Source organism: Podarcis erhardii (genome assembly GCF_964252035.2).
Source record: "Podarcis erhardii genome assembly, chromosome: 1".
NCBI lineage: Eukaryota > Metazoa > Chordata > Lepidosauria > Squamata > Lacertidae > Podarcis > Podarcis erhardii.
In genome coordinates this window covers 66,394,460-66,408,848 of record NC_138497.1, presented here as the reverse complement: position 1 = coordinate 66,408,848, position 14,389 = coordinate 66,394,460, and the positions used below count along the sequence as shown (strand labels likewise).

The 14,389-nt window shown below is 43.6% G+C and overlaps 1 protein-coding gene across 1 annotated transcript; it reads right to left on the bottom strand.

Annotated features, from left to right (window-relative positions):
- Positions 1-254: 254 nt before the first annotated feature.
- DEPDC7 (DEP domain containing 7) lies at positions 255-12,675 on the bottom strand. The gene is made up of 9 exons (XM_081838939.1): positions 12,551-12,675; positions 9,942-10,335; positions 5,154-5,284; positions 3,666-3,855; positions 3,034-3,248; positions 2,657-2,799; positions 1,717-1,842; positions 1,543-1,621; positions 255-634 (listed from the first exon to the last, which is right to left on the bottom strand). The coding sequence occupies exons 1-9, from the start codon at positions 12,621-12,623 to the stop codon at positions 414-416; spliced, it is 1,572 nt and encodes a 523-aa protein (XP_081695065.1). The 5' UTR covers positions 12,624-12,675; the 3' UTR covers positions 255-413.
- Positions 12,676-14,389: the final 1,714 nt, after the last annotated feature.

The following is a 14,389-nucleotide window of genomic DNA, read 5'->3' as shown; positions in this document are numbered from 1 at the left end:
TTTGTGTGTGTGTGTGTGTGTGTGTGTGTATATATATATCCAACAGCCTTGTGTTACACAGAGAAAACATGTGGTTGTTATAGTCCAGTGGCAATGAGATCTGACAATCAGGAGCAAAAATTATATTCACCAAATAAAGTCTAGTTTTCAGGAGCTTCCAATAGTGTTTGAACAAAGCTAAAAACTCATACACTGGCCCAAACTTCCCTCACCACCCCATTTATTTTTTTAAAATCAAGAATACATCTGAACAATTAAGATTTAAATAGAAGCTTTAATTATTTTTAAATAATGTTATTACATGGGGACTCCATATCACAAAACCACTTTTATTTAAGTACAATACAAAAAAATTAAAAAGATACAAAATAAGTGCTTCCAAAAGTTATTAGTATCCCAATATCCTTCTAGAACTAAAGTTCAACACCTCCATCGGTACCTCTGTCATGAAAATACTGCAAAAAGATGGCTGGATTACTAGCATAGAATTGATCAAGCAACCTCTTCCGCTCTTTGGCAGAGAGACTGGAGTCCTCATCAATAGATTTTAGCAAAGATACAAGTTCCTTTTTTGTAGTCTTCTTTGCACTGTGGTGATACTCACTTTTGTCAAGTTGCTGGCAGAAAGTATATCCTAAAAAGCAAGCATGAAAAACCATTCATAAAAGTATAGTGGTAACTTTTGTCATTGATATACAGTATTCTCATATCCATAATCAATAGAGCAGAGGCAGGGGGAGCCTCTGGCCTGCCAGGGATCCTAATTTGGCTTGTGAAGGTGAAGTCATTTCCCTCCACCCATGCCCACATGGCCCCACACCTTCTGAGCTGAGCTGAGCTGATCCCTGCCACAACAGGAACACATTCTCATGTTTCCCTCATACTGAAGTTATCAGATGTAACATGACAACAGGCCACTGACAGGTGGGTAGCCCTACCTACCTAGCAAAGTGACATGTGAGGGTGGGAGGCCTCAGAATTTGCCCCCCTCCTAAGCTGGATCCTGTTCCCCACCCTTGCCCTATATCACTCTGGAAGGTAGTTCAGTATTACCCCCATTTTACAGATAAAGGACGTAGGCTGAATTAAGGACATAGGCTGCTTAAGACCACCTAGTAATCTCATGGCTAAAAAAATTGGGACTAGGGATTTCCCACTCATGCTCTTGACCATCTCACAACTGCTTTCATCTCAGTCTACTTAATTAGCTTGCATTTTCATAGACCCACATTGCTGAATGGGCCCCAATGCATTACTAACCCAACCCATGCCTTACCAAGTTTCGTTATCACTACGCTCAAATAAATGGTAGAGTCAATTAAGATAGATTTTTCCAGGTTTTGCCAGAGGTTTCTTTAGAAGTGATTCAAAAACAGGGATGTGGAAACTTGTGGCCCTCCAGATGTTGCTGTACTTCAGCTCCTATCAGTCCTAGCCAGCATGGCCAATGGTCAGGGTCTGATGAGAGCTGTAGTCCAGCAACAGGTAGAGGGTCACCAATTCCCCAGCCAAGGACATAAATGTTATTAAATACATGGTTACCTGTATTCAGGTTGGAATCTTTCCCCTGCTGTATAGCCACAAGCTTGTCACTGACCATTTTATGCAACGTCCCTGGGATCTTGGAGAAAAGCAACAGCTTCTTTTAGTCATTAAAATTTAGGAAGATAATTCAGTAACAAGCAACAGCAGGGGAACAAGGTTTAAGGCACTTACCTTTAATACATCTTTCTGGTAGTCCACCAAAAACAAAATTAGAAGGTCAGTTTTTCCTTTAGATAAACTTTTATTGTTGACTATGGCTTTGGAGAAAGTTCTTTTCACAACCATCCGGTTGTCACTCTACAAAATAGGGGGGAAATGATTAAAGGAGTGTTTCCCTGCTTACTTTCTCTGTTTTCAAACACAAGTTTCCTAAAGTTTGCTTTTTAAGACTACAGAAAGTTATGTGAATGCAAGTTACTTAATTTGTGAAGTAAGCCTAATAGAGTTCAGCACAGCTTATGCATAAGTCTGCTTAAAATCATCCCAGTATTATTGTTATTGGTCATTTAGGGGTTGTATCCAACACTGTGCACAGAGTTCCCATTGTGCAAGTGGACTTTTCCTTCCTCTCCTTTCCTTGCACACCTTCAGAATCTGCTCCAGGGCCTCCCTCCAATCCTCTGGAGCAGATTTTGAGGGTGCACAGGGGACGGGAAAGGGGAAATATTATGCTAGCAGAATAGTCACACTGGAAATGACCCATTATTTTTTATCATTATTAACTATTACTATTGCTTACTATTGTTATTAACCACTATTTCTTACCTACTCTTTGTCATAAGGTCCCAGCTCATATATAGAAAATATTAAAGTAAATTAAAACAATGTTCTGTCTGGTGGTGTGGAAACTGTGCAGTGTGACTCTTTGATCCACTGGTTAGCAGCACTGGAAACCCAAGGTCACGTGGGAGGAACCCATATTGTGGCTCCTTCCCACTTCAGAGCTTCAGTTTCTCAAAAGGACAGTGCCACCATGGGAAGGAATCATGGCATGGGCTCCCACCATAGCAATCTCATATTTCCAACATTAACCTAGTGGCACTGCTCTGCTCCAGAGACTGTCATGTCATTGAAGGTTACATTAGAAGGGGCCCTAAGTGATCACACTTGCCTCTGCTTGGAGCTTAAGATCAGAATTCTGAGCGATAATAGCCATGAAGTAGAGTAGTCTCCTGAACTCCTCTCTTCTTGAACTATCCAATAACTTCAAGTAGAGCTGAATCGCTTCCAAAGCTTGATCAGTTTTCCCATTAACTGGAACAAAGAAGAACGATGGAGTTTATGACTAACACCCAACATTACTGTTCTGTTTAAATACCGACAATTCCCCATCACCACAAACTTGTTAAGTTTGCCAATAAAAGCACAGTTACCATTGAGCTATACAGTACAGTATACCTTTTCCAAGAGTTTTCACTCCACATGTCTGTATACACTGATAAAGAATGTAGGTAGTCATCTAGAAATTTGGAAGCCAATTGCACTTACCTAGCAGCTCTGCAATGCCCAGGTGGATTTCGGGTGCATGACTTAACAGTGGTTCCTTCTTTTGGCTATAGTATCTACCAATGGTATCAAACAGCAGCAGCTTCCCAAAATGTACTTTGTCAGGCTGCTCAGGCAAATTACGGCTCACATCAACCACCATCGGATCTGGCAGATACTCCAGACAGTCTATTGCTGCCGACAGCCATTCATCCGTCCTAGAAAATGAAAATTCCTATGTCTCTATATTTTCAAAGTCATGGGCCCTACTCCAGGTAAAGTCCATCCCTAACCAAGACCCATTGAAGTCATAGTAACAGCTTAGGGCCAAAGCTAGGTGTGACCTGAGAGATGTAGGAAAGATCTTCAGTGGTGGCATTTAAGAAAAAGATCAAAGCACCTTGCGGATGGGATGGGAGGTGAATACAATTAAAATGGGAACTGCAGCACAGAGGCAGGAAAAGTAACCCTTCCTATTTTCCTAGCACACCCTTCCTAGCACACTATTTTCTTGGTCCAAACCCTCCCCTCCAAAATAAACATGCCTCTAAAGATGCTTTTTGCCCTGCAGGTAAAAGTAAACTTAGTCTGTAACTCAACTTCCTGTGTTCCTGTTCATCAACATACATACTTACTGAGAGTCTCCGAATGCTTTCAGAATTTCTCGGTCCAGGTAGTTGCTTGTGATGTTACATTCAGACTCTTGCTTTGTTTGTGGAAATTTAGATCCTGCCTTCTGGTACTCAAGTAAAGAGTCAAGAAGTGGAAGATCTATAAGCTGCAGGAGGCGGGTAATTGTTTGCTCTCTCCAGACTTCGTTAATAACTAGAAGCACAATTCAAATGCCAAGATCCAGTTAGCTAAATTTATTTAGGGGTCAAGGAGTAATTTGCTATTGCAGTATTTATCTTTTAGCCTAAGAGACTTAATACTTCACTGAAAGAACACTTAAGCGACCTGCTTCCTTATTAATGCATTATCAACTTACAAGTGTACTTTATCAGGGTAAAAGGAAGGTGACCAACAGCAATTTATGCAGGGAACAGCAAGCATTTAGACATAGCCAACATGCTTTACATTTTTTCCTGTGGAACTTGCGAATGATCTTTGCTGCACAGGGAATCCAATCACATAAATCATGCTAATAAGGATGCGTAAAGAAAGGAGGCCTTGTTGAAGACTTTAGAGTTGGAACAATGGATTCCTTAGCTCCAAGAGCCTCTGCCACATTCAAGGATTCCAAAACTGAAAAGCAAGAACTTGTCTGCTTGCTGCACTTTCTAATCAGGACTAAATTTTCAACTACAGAAAAACAACCCTAATTCTGGGTTTTCCCATCAATGAAGATGAAATAGTGGCAGCAACACATCCAAGCCTTCTTAAAGCGAGCTAAATTTTAAAGGTAATGAAAAGCTTTGAACACTTGCACTACTGGTGGCTAAGCTTTAAATCTGAGTTTTAAACTGAATTTCATTTTAAAAAATAGTAATTTGAAATAGTTTTTTTTGTTTTATGATGCACTTATTTTATTTGTTGCTTTGTAAGCCATCCAGGGAACTTCTATTCTGGGGTGGCTACATAATAAATGTAATACATAAAAGTTTTTTAGCCACTACAAGTAAAACATGTGAGGCAATGCCATTTTCAAAACCACCACAGTCAGCCCTTCCCTTTATAGCTTGGGATAGTTTTGCTATCTGTAGTCTAAAGAGCTTGGGGAGAGAAGGCAGACAGCAGCACATCACTGGATAAGCAAATGGCTAGGCCATGCTGGCTGGGGTTGATGGAAGTTGTAGTCCAAAACATACAATGGGTACTGAGCTGGTGAGGGCTTGTCTATACTGATCATCACCAGGCCTTCCAGCTTAACTTCACAAACTTCTATTCCCTGTGACAGTTGTGGGTCAGTGTCAGAGGCTGGCCTTGCATGATTTATCAGGATGGGGAGACAATAGGCATCTGCTGTAAGTCAAGAAAATACACTACACAATGTATTCCTTTTATTCTAAGCACTGTATTTGGTAGTGGAAAGGAGCTAAATTTGCAAGTTCCCACCAGTTTAAAACAAGGCACCCATTCCTTCCCTTGCGTGCAAGCAATTATGATGTTTGCGCATCACTTACCTTGGTGAGAAAAGTTTGGAGAGGTATTTACTTGAGAGGAACTAACAGGTGTTAGACTCAAGTTTTCCAAGAGATCCTCCAAGCTTCCCGATTTCACTGGTGTTATGCTAAGTAATGCTCTTTTCTCCTGTCTGAAGAAAGAAAAATGGATGATTCAAGTTATCTGCTCATCAGCCAGAAAGGTCCTGGTAGCGATAGTCTCTACAAGTGAGCTTTGAATTCATGACTACTCAACTGAAGGGCAAAAATACAAACATTCCGCTTCAAACATAAAAATGAACCAAAGAGATACATGCTCAATATAACTGAATACACTTTAGTGTCCCTTATGTTAATCACCTCCTGGCAAATAGAAGGGGAAGAAATGGAGGCAGTGAGAGATTTTACTTTCTTGGGCTCCATGATCACTGCAGATGGTGACAGCAGTCACAAAATTAAAAGACGCCTGCTTCTTGGGAGAAAAGCAATGACAAACCTAGACAGCATCTAGGTTGAGAGAGACATCACCTTGCCAACAAAGGTCCGTATAGTTAAAGCTATGATTTTCCCAGTAGTGATGTATGGAAGTGAAAGCTAGACCATAAAGAAGGCTGATTGCCGAAGAATTGATGCTTTTGAATTATGGTGCTGGAGGAGACTCTTGAGAGTCCCATGGACTGCAAGATGATCAAATGTATCCATTCTGAAGGAAATTAGCCTTCAGGACAGATCCTGAAGCTGAGGCTCAAATACTTTGGCCACCTCAAGAGAAGAGAAGACTCCCTGGAAAAGACCCTGATGTTGGGAAAGATGGAGGGCACAAGGATAAGGGGACGACAGAGGACAAGATGGTTGGACAGTGTTCTCGAAGCTACCAGCATGAGTTTGACCAAACTGCAGGAGGCAGTGGAAGACAGGAGTGCCTGGCATGCTCTGGTCCATGGGGTCACGAAGAGTTGGACACGACTAAATGACTAAACAACAACATGTTAATTGACCTGTCACAAGAGTATCAAAACCAATCTGTTACAATCCCAATCCCATTTGCCTAGTTCTATTTCAGTAGGATCTATTTCTGTGTAGAAATGGCTAAGATTGTGCTGTTAGGCCTGTTCTTCCAAGAAGTTTGATATAATGGACATATTTAACTGTGACTGCACAGCCCCAGCCCTGTATTTATAAATACTTATGGCTGGCCACAATTGCTGAGGCTGAGCCCTATTTATGTTTGCAGTGTCCAATTAAGAACTGATATTTACAATGTGTCACTGATGTGAATTGTGTATTAGTTCATGCACTTCAAAAAACTAAATATAAAGTGCTACTGCATTTGGGGTGGGGAGGGAATGGCGACTAGCAATCCTGTTTTTGCACCTGTAATCCAGGTTCCAGGAGCCATTTGGCTCCTAGCTTTTCTCTCTCAGTTTCCAACACTGCTTCTAAGGGGCCAAGCTATGTGTACTCAGACGTAAGTCCTACTAAGTTCAGTAGGATTTACTCCCCAGCAAAGGTGCTTAGGTGTGATGTCTAAGGCAACCCTACTTCCAGGTTAGTGGGAACAAGCACCACTGACTTCAAATGGACTTGTTTCTATCTGGCTATATATAGATTGCACTGTAAAGCACAACCAAGTAATATTCAGCATCTTTCACAAGGGTTGCGCACATTGCACCCAAATGAGGCCTCTCAGTTCGCTTGTCAACAGGTTTAATTTTAATTAAGGGCAGATCCATACCACACATTTAAAGCATATGCCTTCCCCCAAATAATACTGGGAACTGTCATTTCCCTCTCACAAAAGATACATTTCCCAGCATTCTTCACAAACCAGTTCCCAGGATTCTTTGAGAGAAGTCATTGGATGTGGTTTAAATGCATTGTACGCTTTTCTCCTAAAAGTTAGAAGCATGTTAGTCATCTTACATTACACACATCCTTACATTCTACTTTGGTGTCCACCCTTGGTTCCATTCTCAAAAGACACTAACACATTTCGAATGTCCACTTCGCCCATATAATAATAGACCAAAAGAACAACTCTCCCTGTAATCATAATTAGTTCACGTGAGTGAGTCTTCAGCATGTGCCTTCAGATACATCACTCTCTCATCAGCTGGAATGATACAAACAAAATCCTGTCCAAGAATTGTACTTGATTCAATGGAAATTAGTCATACTTAAATTCATTTGCGAATGACAGAGTTGAAGTGTAAATTGGGTTGTTTTTATTTTATGTATTTTGTGTTTTTTATATTGTGATTTTCTCCTGTGAGCCACCTGAGACCTGTGGGTATAGGGCAGTATATACCATATTTTTTCCTCTATAAGACCCACTTTTTCCCTCCTAAAAAGTAAGGGGAAATGTGTGTGCGTCTTATGGAGCGAATGCAGGCTGGGCAGCTATCCCAGAAGCCAGAACAGCAAGAGGGATTGCTGCTTTCACTGCGCAGCTCTTGCTGTTCTGGCTTCTGGGATTCAGAATATTTTTTTTCTTGTTTTCCTCCTCCAAAAACTAGGTGCGTCTTATGGTCTGGTACGTCTTATAGAGCGAAAAATACGGTAAATTTTAAGAGGAGGAGGAGGAGGAGGAGGAGGAGGAGGAGGAGGAGGAGGAGGAGGAGAAGAAGAAGAAGAAGAAGAAGAAGAAGAAGAAGAAGAAGAAGAAGAAGAAGAAGAAATTGACCCCCCTCTCTCTAGCTGGGACTATTATGCAACAGCTACTTGCAACTTTCATGGTCATTTTTGGATTTAAAAAATAACACCATACTCTTCCCTCCCCTTCCCATTTGTAGTCATGCTTCACCGCAGTTTTATAAACAGAAATATCCAAAGTTGTACAATCTTACTACTATTTAAAAGTAGCCGAGTTGAATGGAACTCACTCCCAGGAAAGGAGGTATAAGACTGCAGCCTTGATCTCAAATCATATCTTTATTCACATTCAATTGTTCAAATGTCGTCACTTATGTCGCTAAGAGGAGCAACAGTGACACAAAAAAAAGAGAGGTTATCGGCAGACCTGAGAAAATCCCAAGGTTTGGGACAATTGTACAATGGTACAAAATAAATGTTAGGAAAACCGCTCCGCCCCCATGAGTACTGAGTCTGCTCAATTTTCAAAAATGTATCGACTGAAAACTAGGTCAAGTGGGCAAGAAGGGCAGGGGCAAAACTAGGCTTTATTTCACCTGGGTCAAAGACCCAGTTTGGCACCCCACCACTCGCTTTTGCAGACATACATGCACACAAACACACACAGGCTGGAAGCCTCAATGGCACCCCTCTGGAGGTTTCAGCCAGGGCAAAAAATCCAGCTAGCCCCCCTTCCCCATAGCAACGGTTCTGTGCGGGGGGTGGGGCAGAAGAAAGTAGCTTAAAAAGAGGACAGAGGAAGATATATAAAAATGAAATCGTTCTTTCTGTTCCTATCCATTCCCTCTTATCCCAGCAGCCAGTCAACATTCTGTGTCTACTGAGCATGCTCAGTCCTCACTCGGCTGTTTTGGGGTAGGAGGAACATGCTGGTATTCAGTTCCAGCTACATTGAAATCTACAATTTCTCCATTGACTTCTACAGGCAGCTCTACCTTCTATCCCTGGGGACATTTTAAAACACAGATTTATAACCACGTGAACCTGCCTGCCTGGCAAGATCTTCACTGGAGGCTCTTGTCTGAATGCTCCCTGCAACAGGAGGTAAACTGGTGGCATCAGAGAGAGCCCATTTGATGGTGGCATCCCCACAGTGGAACACTCCCCAGAAACACTTGACTGGTAACTAGTTCCTAGTGTGTTAGTTTCATTACCAGGTGTCTAAAGCTTTTAAATTGTCCAAAAAGCCTTTTTACACTAGGCAACTAATTTTGCTGCCATAGCCTTTTTGTTTCTGTTTCTGTTCAGCTTTTTGCTTTTACTGACTTTATTGTCCTTTTATTGTCCATTAAAGTGATATCATCAGCCAATGCCTTACGCTGAAAGGCAAAATATACATTTAAGAGAGACAGACATAGACATCCAGCAAGGATGGAAACTAGCTTCAATTCCAGCACCCCTTGGTTGGATGAGAACTCCTAAAAATTGGTGCTGCATGCATAATTCCCAGGGCATCCTGAATTCAGGGCTGTTCTCACACATCCTTAGTCAGATGGCCAACAGCAGCACCAATCACCTTGTCTTTCTGACAAGTAGGGGGAGTCGACTGCCCCTTTCCACATCCACAGAGGCACCTGGCCAGATAGTGACAGTGACATGTACAGAGTTGGTGCACAAAGCTGCAGAGATAGATCAAAGCAAAGTCCACCATGAGTTCAGCTAAAGTAGATCTTCCTCAGTTGTTGACTGTGGAACAACTTATGCTTACCATTTTTCCTTCTATAGACAAGATATCCTCCCTCCTAACCTTTTAAGCTGCATACACAGTTCTTTGGATTGCAGCCCACATAGAGAATTAAGTTCTATTGACTTTAGGGCCATTCAAGAAGGATTTGCTTTTATTTATTTATTTATTTATTTGTATGTATGTATGTCTGTCTGTCTGTCTGTCTCTCTCTCTCTCTCTCTCTCTCTCTCTCTGTGTGTGTGTGTGTGTGTATTATATATATATTACCTTGGATGTGCACATACATCCACAGCAGCAACCAGGACTGACTTCTGAGCAAATGAGCACACAAGATAGGACTGCCAGGCTCCCGTCTTACAACTAGAAAGTCGCAATTAATACTCGAGTTCAAAGTAAGTCTGATTAGGGTTAGGCTGCTTTCAAGATAGAACAACAAGAAAACATGGCAAATATTTTCATTTGGTACTAACCTTTGATGCAGAGTCCGGCCATACTCTTTTCCAAACGGACTGTCCATTTGGTTACACGCATTTGGAAACCTGTAGAGGCTGCAGCTGCTATCTTCGAACACAGACCGTTTGTCTTTTCCAAAGACTCTGGTAGAAACTGCTTCAAACACTTTGTAGTCCATCAGTGCCTGACACACTCTCACAACTTTAGTCCGGGAAATATCTACATTGCCAAAGTATTTGTTCTGCAGAAGGTGGGCATAGACGACATCTACTGCATCAGAGCCAATAAAACAGTCGTTAAAAGATTTCAGGTTCTGACGCCGCTTTTTCACTTCAACTTGGCTCTGAAGTGCGTTGATAATGCTGCTCCAGACATATGTGGCTCCAAATGGTCTCTGTGCCAAGCTGAAACCTAAACACGCAATGCAAGAGATGTATTTCAGTGAGTTTTCTGGAAGCAGATTATGGACCTACCCAATATTTTTAGGAGTCACTTCCAAAAGTGTGCATCATTTCCCATGGAAATATTGGTGGAGCCCTTTTACTGGCAATATTAGCTAACAAGGTCTTTTAGCGCAGGGATGGGAAACCTTTTGCCTGCAAGGAGGAGTGAGACTCCATCTCCCATAAACTTCAGCCAGTATGGTCAATGGTCAGGGATGATGGACTCTGGGACTCCAACATCTGGGGAAGGACAGAGGCTCCTCAACCCTGCTCTAAGGTTTGACTCGAGGGAATATAACAGTTATGTCCCTGTAACTATAAAAATGCTATCAGTTAGCAGGGCTGGGAAAGATTTCTCTCTGCCAGACACAGAGACCCTATAAAGCAGATGTCAGTCAATTATTGACAATATTGGGGAATCTTCATTTTCTCACTGAGAAACTCTTGTGGGATACTTTTTGTGGGAGAGTCTTGCCCACACCTGCCCTAGATTCTTCTATGCAAGGCTGCCATTTCAAATTCCTGAGGTGGGGGAGGGAAAGAGAAAGAAGGTATTTTACAGGTGACCATGATTCTTCACAAGATTGTAAAAGCTCTTGTATCCACTCAGGATTAAAGTTGCAGAGAGAGAGAGAGAGATGTATTTTAGAAGCATGTGTTGTGGTTACTATTTGTACTTTATAATTACAACAAAGCCATCAGCACAGAACGGTCTTTTTTATTATTAAAACAAATGCCTGAGACACACAAACCTGGTACATTCACCCATCAAATTTTTATGCCTATGACCATAATATTTATAGTCAAGTACTGGAGGATGCAAAGGCTGCCCCAGAACACCTAAATCTACTGGTACTGTCTGTATCAGACCAGTAAACTCAAATGCCTGAGTAGTTCTGCTGAGATTTTAAAAAACCAGTTCCTTTTTTAAAACAAAAAATCTACCATACCATAGCCAACAGCACTACAGCTTTTCTAATTCTTGTTGCCAAACAGACCCCAGGGAAAGCTTTGTTTGCTAACAACATTGGAGTCAAGGCTGCCTCCCAGAAGACTACCCAAACTGAGAGGAAAGTATTTCCTCTCCTGGAAGACAGTCCACAAGAGACCAGCTCCTGCAGATTTACATATATGAACTTCCATAGGGATCACACAGCCAGCGTGAATTTGATCACACTTAAACAGCAATTTATCCACGGCTATATGTTAAGAAGGAACCCAATATGCTGATGAATAGCGTCTCCGGCTTTTGGAGAGCAGTTCAGTTACGAGAGACAGAACAGACCTATTGCGGGAAGCGAGGGAATGAAAGCACTTTATGAAATTAATGTAGAAATGTGAGCAAGTAAAGCAAGCTAAAAGAGCATCCTCTGTCGAGGAAAGGCTTCTTGCATATTACCCAGCGACTCCAGCCAACCTGAAGAAACAGGTCACCAGCTCTAACCACACACACACAGAGAGAGATAGCCTGCCCAGCGGCAGGTCCGGAAACAGCAAACCTACCAGAGCTGAGAGGAGGGAAGTCCACGCCATCCTAGCCCTTAGGCACAATAATTAACATTTTTAACCTCTTATATGTGTTTGTGAGAGGGGGTGGAGGAGTTATTGGTTTGTTTTGTTCTTGTTTTTATTATGCATTTTTCTACTGCGATCCGCCCTGAGATCAGTATACAAGGGCAGTATACAAATTTATAATAAAATAGGATTCTGCCCGAGCAACTGGATCCCTCCAGAATAAGAGCAAAACAACAACAACAACAACAACAACAACAACAACAACAACGCCGCTCTGTTGACCGCCCGGCTGACCTTCCAACAGGGCTAAGGCCAACCATTTCCCAGAAAAGAGGAGATAGCCGTCGAAGGGAGAAGATACGGGGTTGCATCAGAGCAACCGTGGCGGGTCGGGCCAAAGGTCCATCCGTCGATCAGACCCGGGCGCTGCCTCCACCTGCGGCCGCTCAGAGAACGCGCCTTCCGCCCGCCCCCCGGGGCGAAATTGGGGAGGCGAGGGCGCGAGATAGGCGGCTTTGCATATGCCTTTATAGGAGCCGACCCTTAGGAGCGAGACGAGGCGGGGAGCCCACGGCACCCACCTGCCTTAAGTGGAGGCGCTTGGCCCCGCAGTCTCCCTTCTCCCCACGGAGAACATGAGAAGCAGCCCCGATGCCGCCGCCGCCTACCTGGAGGCTTGTTAGCCGGACTGTACACCGCGCAGAGATTCAAAGCCGCCGCCTTCTCCTTCACGCTGGCCATAGCGCCGGCCGGTTTCTGCCTCGGCGTCCCCGGGAATGAGCGGAGCAGCCGGCCACCTAGCGGAGGGGAAATAGGCGGCGCTCGCACGCAGAAGCTGCTCCCATTGGCTCGCGTTGGCGGCGGGGGCGGAGCCCGCCCTCTACTTTAATAAGCCGAACTGCAGCCGCAGGGCGTTTTGGCCGCCGAGGCGAAGACAGCGGTGCGCTCACCAGAGCTTCCCTAAAGGGGGTTGCCGTGCTCATGGGGTGCGTTGCGGGGGACGCTCCCACCCACACAAAGGCTCCCGTTTCTCCCTCTAGCTCTAGGGACAAACCAAGAGTGAGCCACCTTCTTTATCGGGCTTCCTCAACCTTGGCCCTCCAGATGTTTGGAGACTACAATTCCCATCATCCCTGACCACTGGTCCTGCTAGCTAGGGACCATGGGAGTTGTAGGCCAAAAACTTCTGGAGGGCCGAGGTTGAGGAAGCCTGTTCTATATGTTTGCATTGCACACACGGGTTTAGAGGGGAGTGGGGTCAGCTCACATCTGCCCGCTGGCTTGCCTGTGAACAGGGAACACCCAAGACATTTTGGCCTTTTTGGCACCTGAGGCAAACATCAAAATGGCGCCCCGTCCTCTCCCCACTAGGGAAGAAGGGTGAGTGAAGATCTGCATCAAGAACAAGGGGGCAGGGAATAATAATGATTTGCATTGGGATCCGTGGCCTGCCGTCTGAGGCAATTGCCTCACCTCACCTAATGGGTGGACTGGTCCTGATTGGTGGAAAGGCCTGAAAGAAGGAGCAGTAGTGGACTTTGGGTTCTCAAATTTCAGCAGCACCCTATGTGACGCTAAGATTTGACACCCCTCACCTTCCTGGCTCTGTTCTGTGATGTTGTGACACCTCCTGCAGCCCCCAGTGCAACTGCACTTGTCATGCTACATAAAACCTCTGGAAGGTTGGTCAGTGTACAGGTTTCCATGTGGATTTCAGGCTGAGTGCAAGTAAGGGGAAGGTGAGGGGCTATTACTTGGTGGACTCCTGCTTATAAGGGTCCCAAGTAGGCCTTTGCCCATGGTGTAGGGTAGTCTCTGCATTGTAGCCATGCCTCCTCTCGGTTAGCCCCTCTTTATAAAGGTCTCAGGTAGTGGGGCATGTGAGGGTATGTTCCCTGCTCTTTGCAAATTACCATCTTGGTGGTGAGAGCATTTTACCCCCATCAAATTCATATTAACCAAAAGTCTCCTATCGCTCGTGGTCTCAGATGTTCCATTTCACAAGTCTGTGCACCCTGAAACCTATATATGTTTACTCATAAGCAAATCCTGCTTTGTACTAAGTGTGGAAGGGGTTGCAGTTCTGCCAGACAGATCCTATGCAATGTTATACACACCTAACGGTGAAAAGAGCTCAGCTGGTAGCAGCCTATACAAAAATGTGCAAGCTTTGATTGTTGAGATAGAATTTATTTACCTTTATTATTATACTAACATCTCACTTTTCCTCTCCAAGTAGCTCAAAGTGGGATATAAACCCTAGTCCCCCAGGTTGGTCCTAAATACACAACTCCTGGAAATTTTGAGCTGAAAAAGACCTGAAGGTGCAGATACTAGTATTGGGGCAGATTCAATTCTACTTGGAATGTAGTCTACAAATTTACAGAGTTTATATCAATGTTGTTTTAATGTGTCCAGAGAACCATGGGAACTGTCATGTTGGAATATTCACCTCAGAGTATCACAGTCACTATGGATTCTGGAGAGAGGGAATGCCTTTTTAGTAT

What these genes read in the sequence shown, in the direction of transcription:
- DEPDC7 (XM_081838939.1), bottom strand. Translation starts at nt 12,623, where the DNA reads ATGGCCAGCGTGAAGGAGAAGGCGGCGGCTTTGAATCTCTGCGCGGTG. An exon ending in AAAGCATTCGGAGACTCTCA is followed by an intron (nt 3,249 to 3,665) that starts GTAAGTATGTAT and finishes TTCATTTTCTAG; the next exon opens with GACGGATGAATGGCTGTCGG. An exon ending in AGATTCCAACCTGAATACAG is followed by an intron (nt 635 to 1,542) that starts GTAACCATGTAT and finishes CTTGCTTTTTAG; the next exon opens with GATATACTTTCTGCCAGCAA.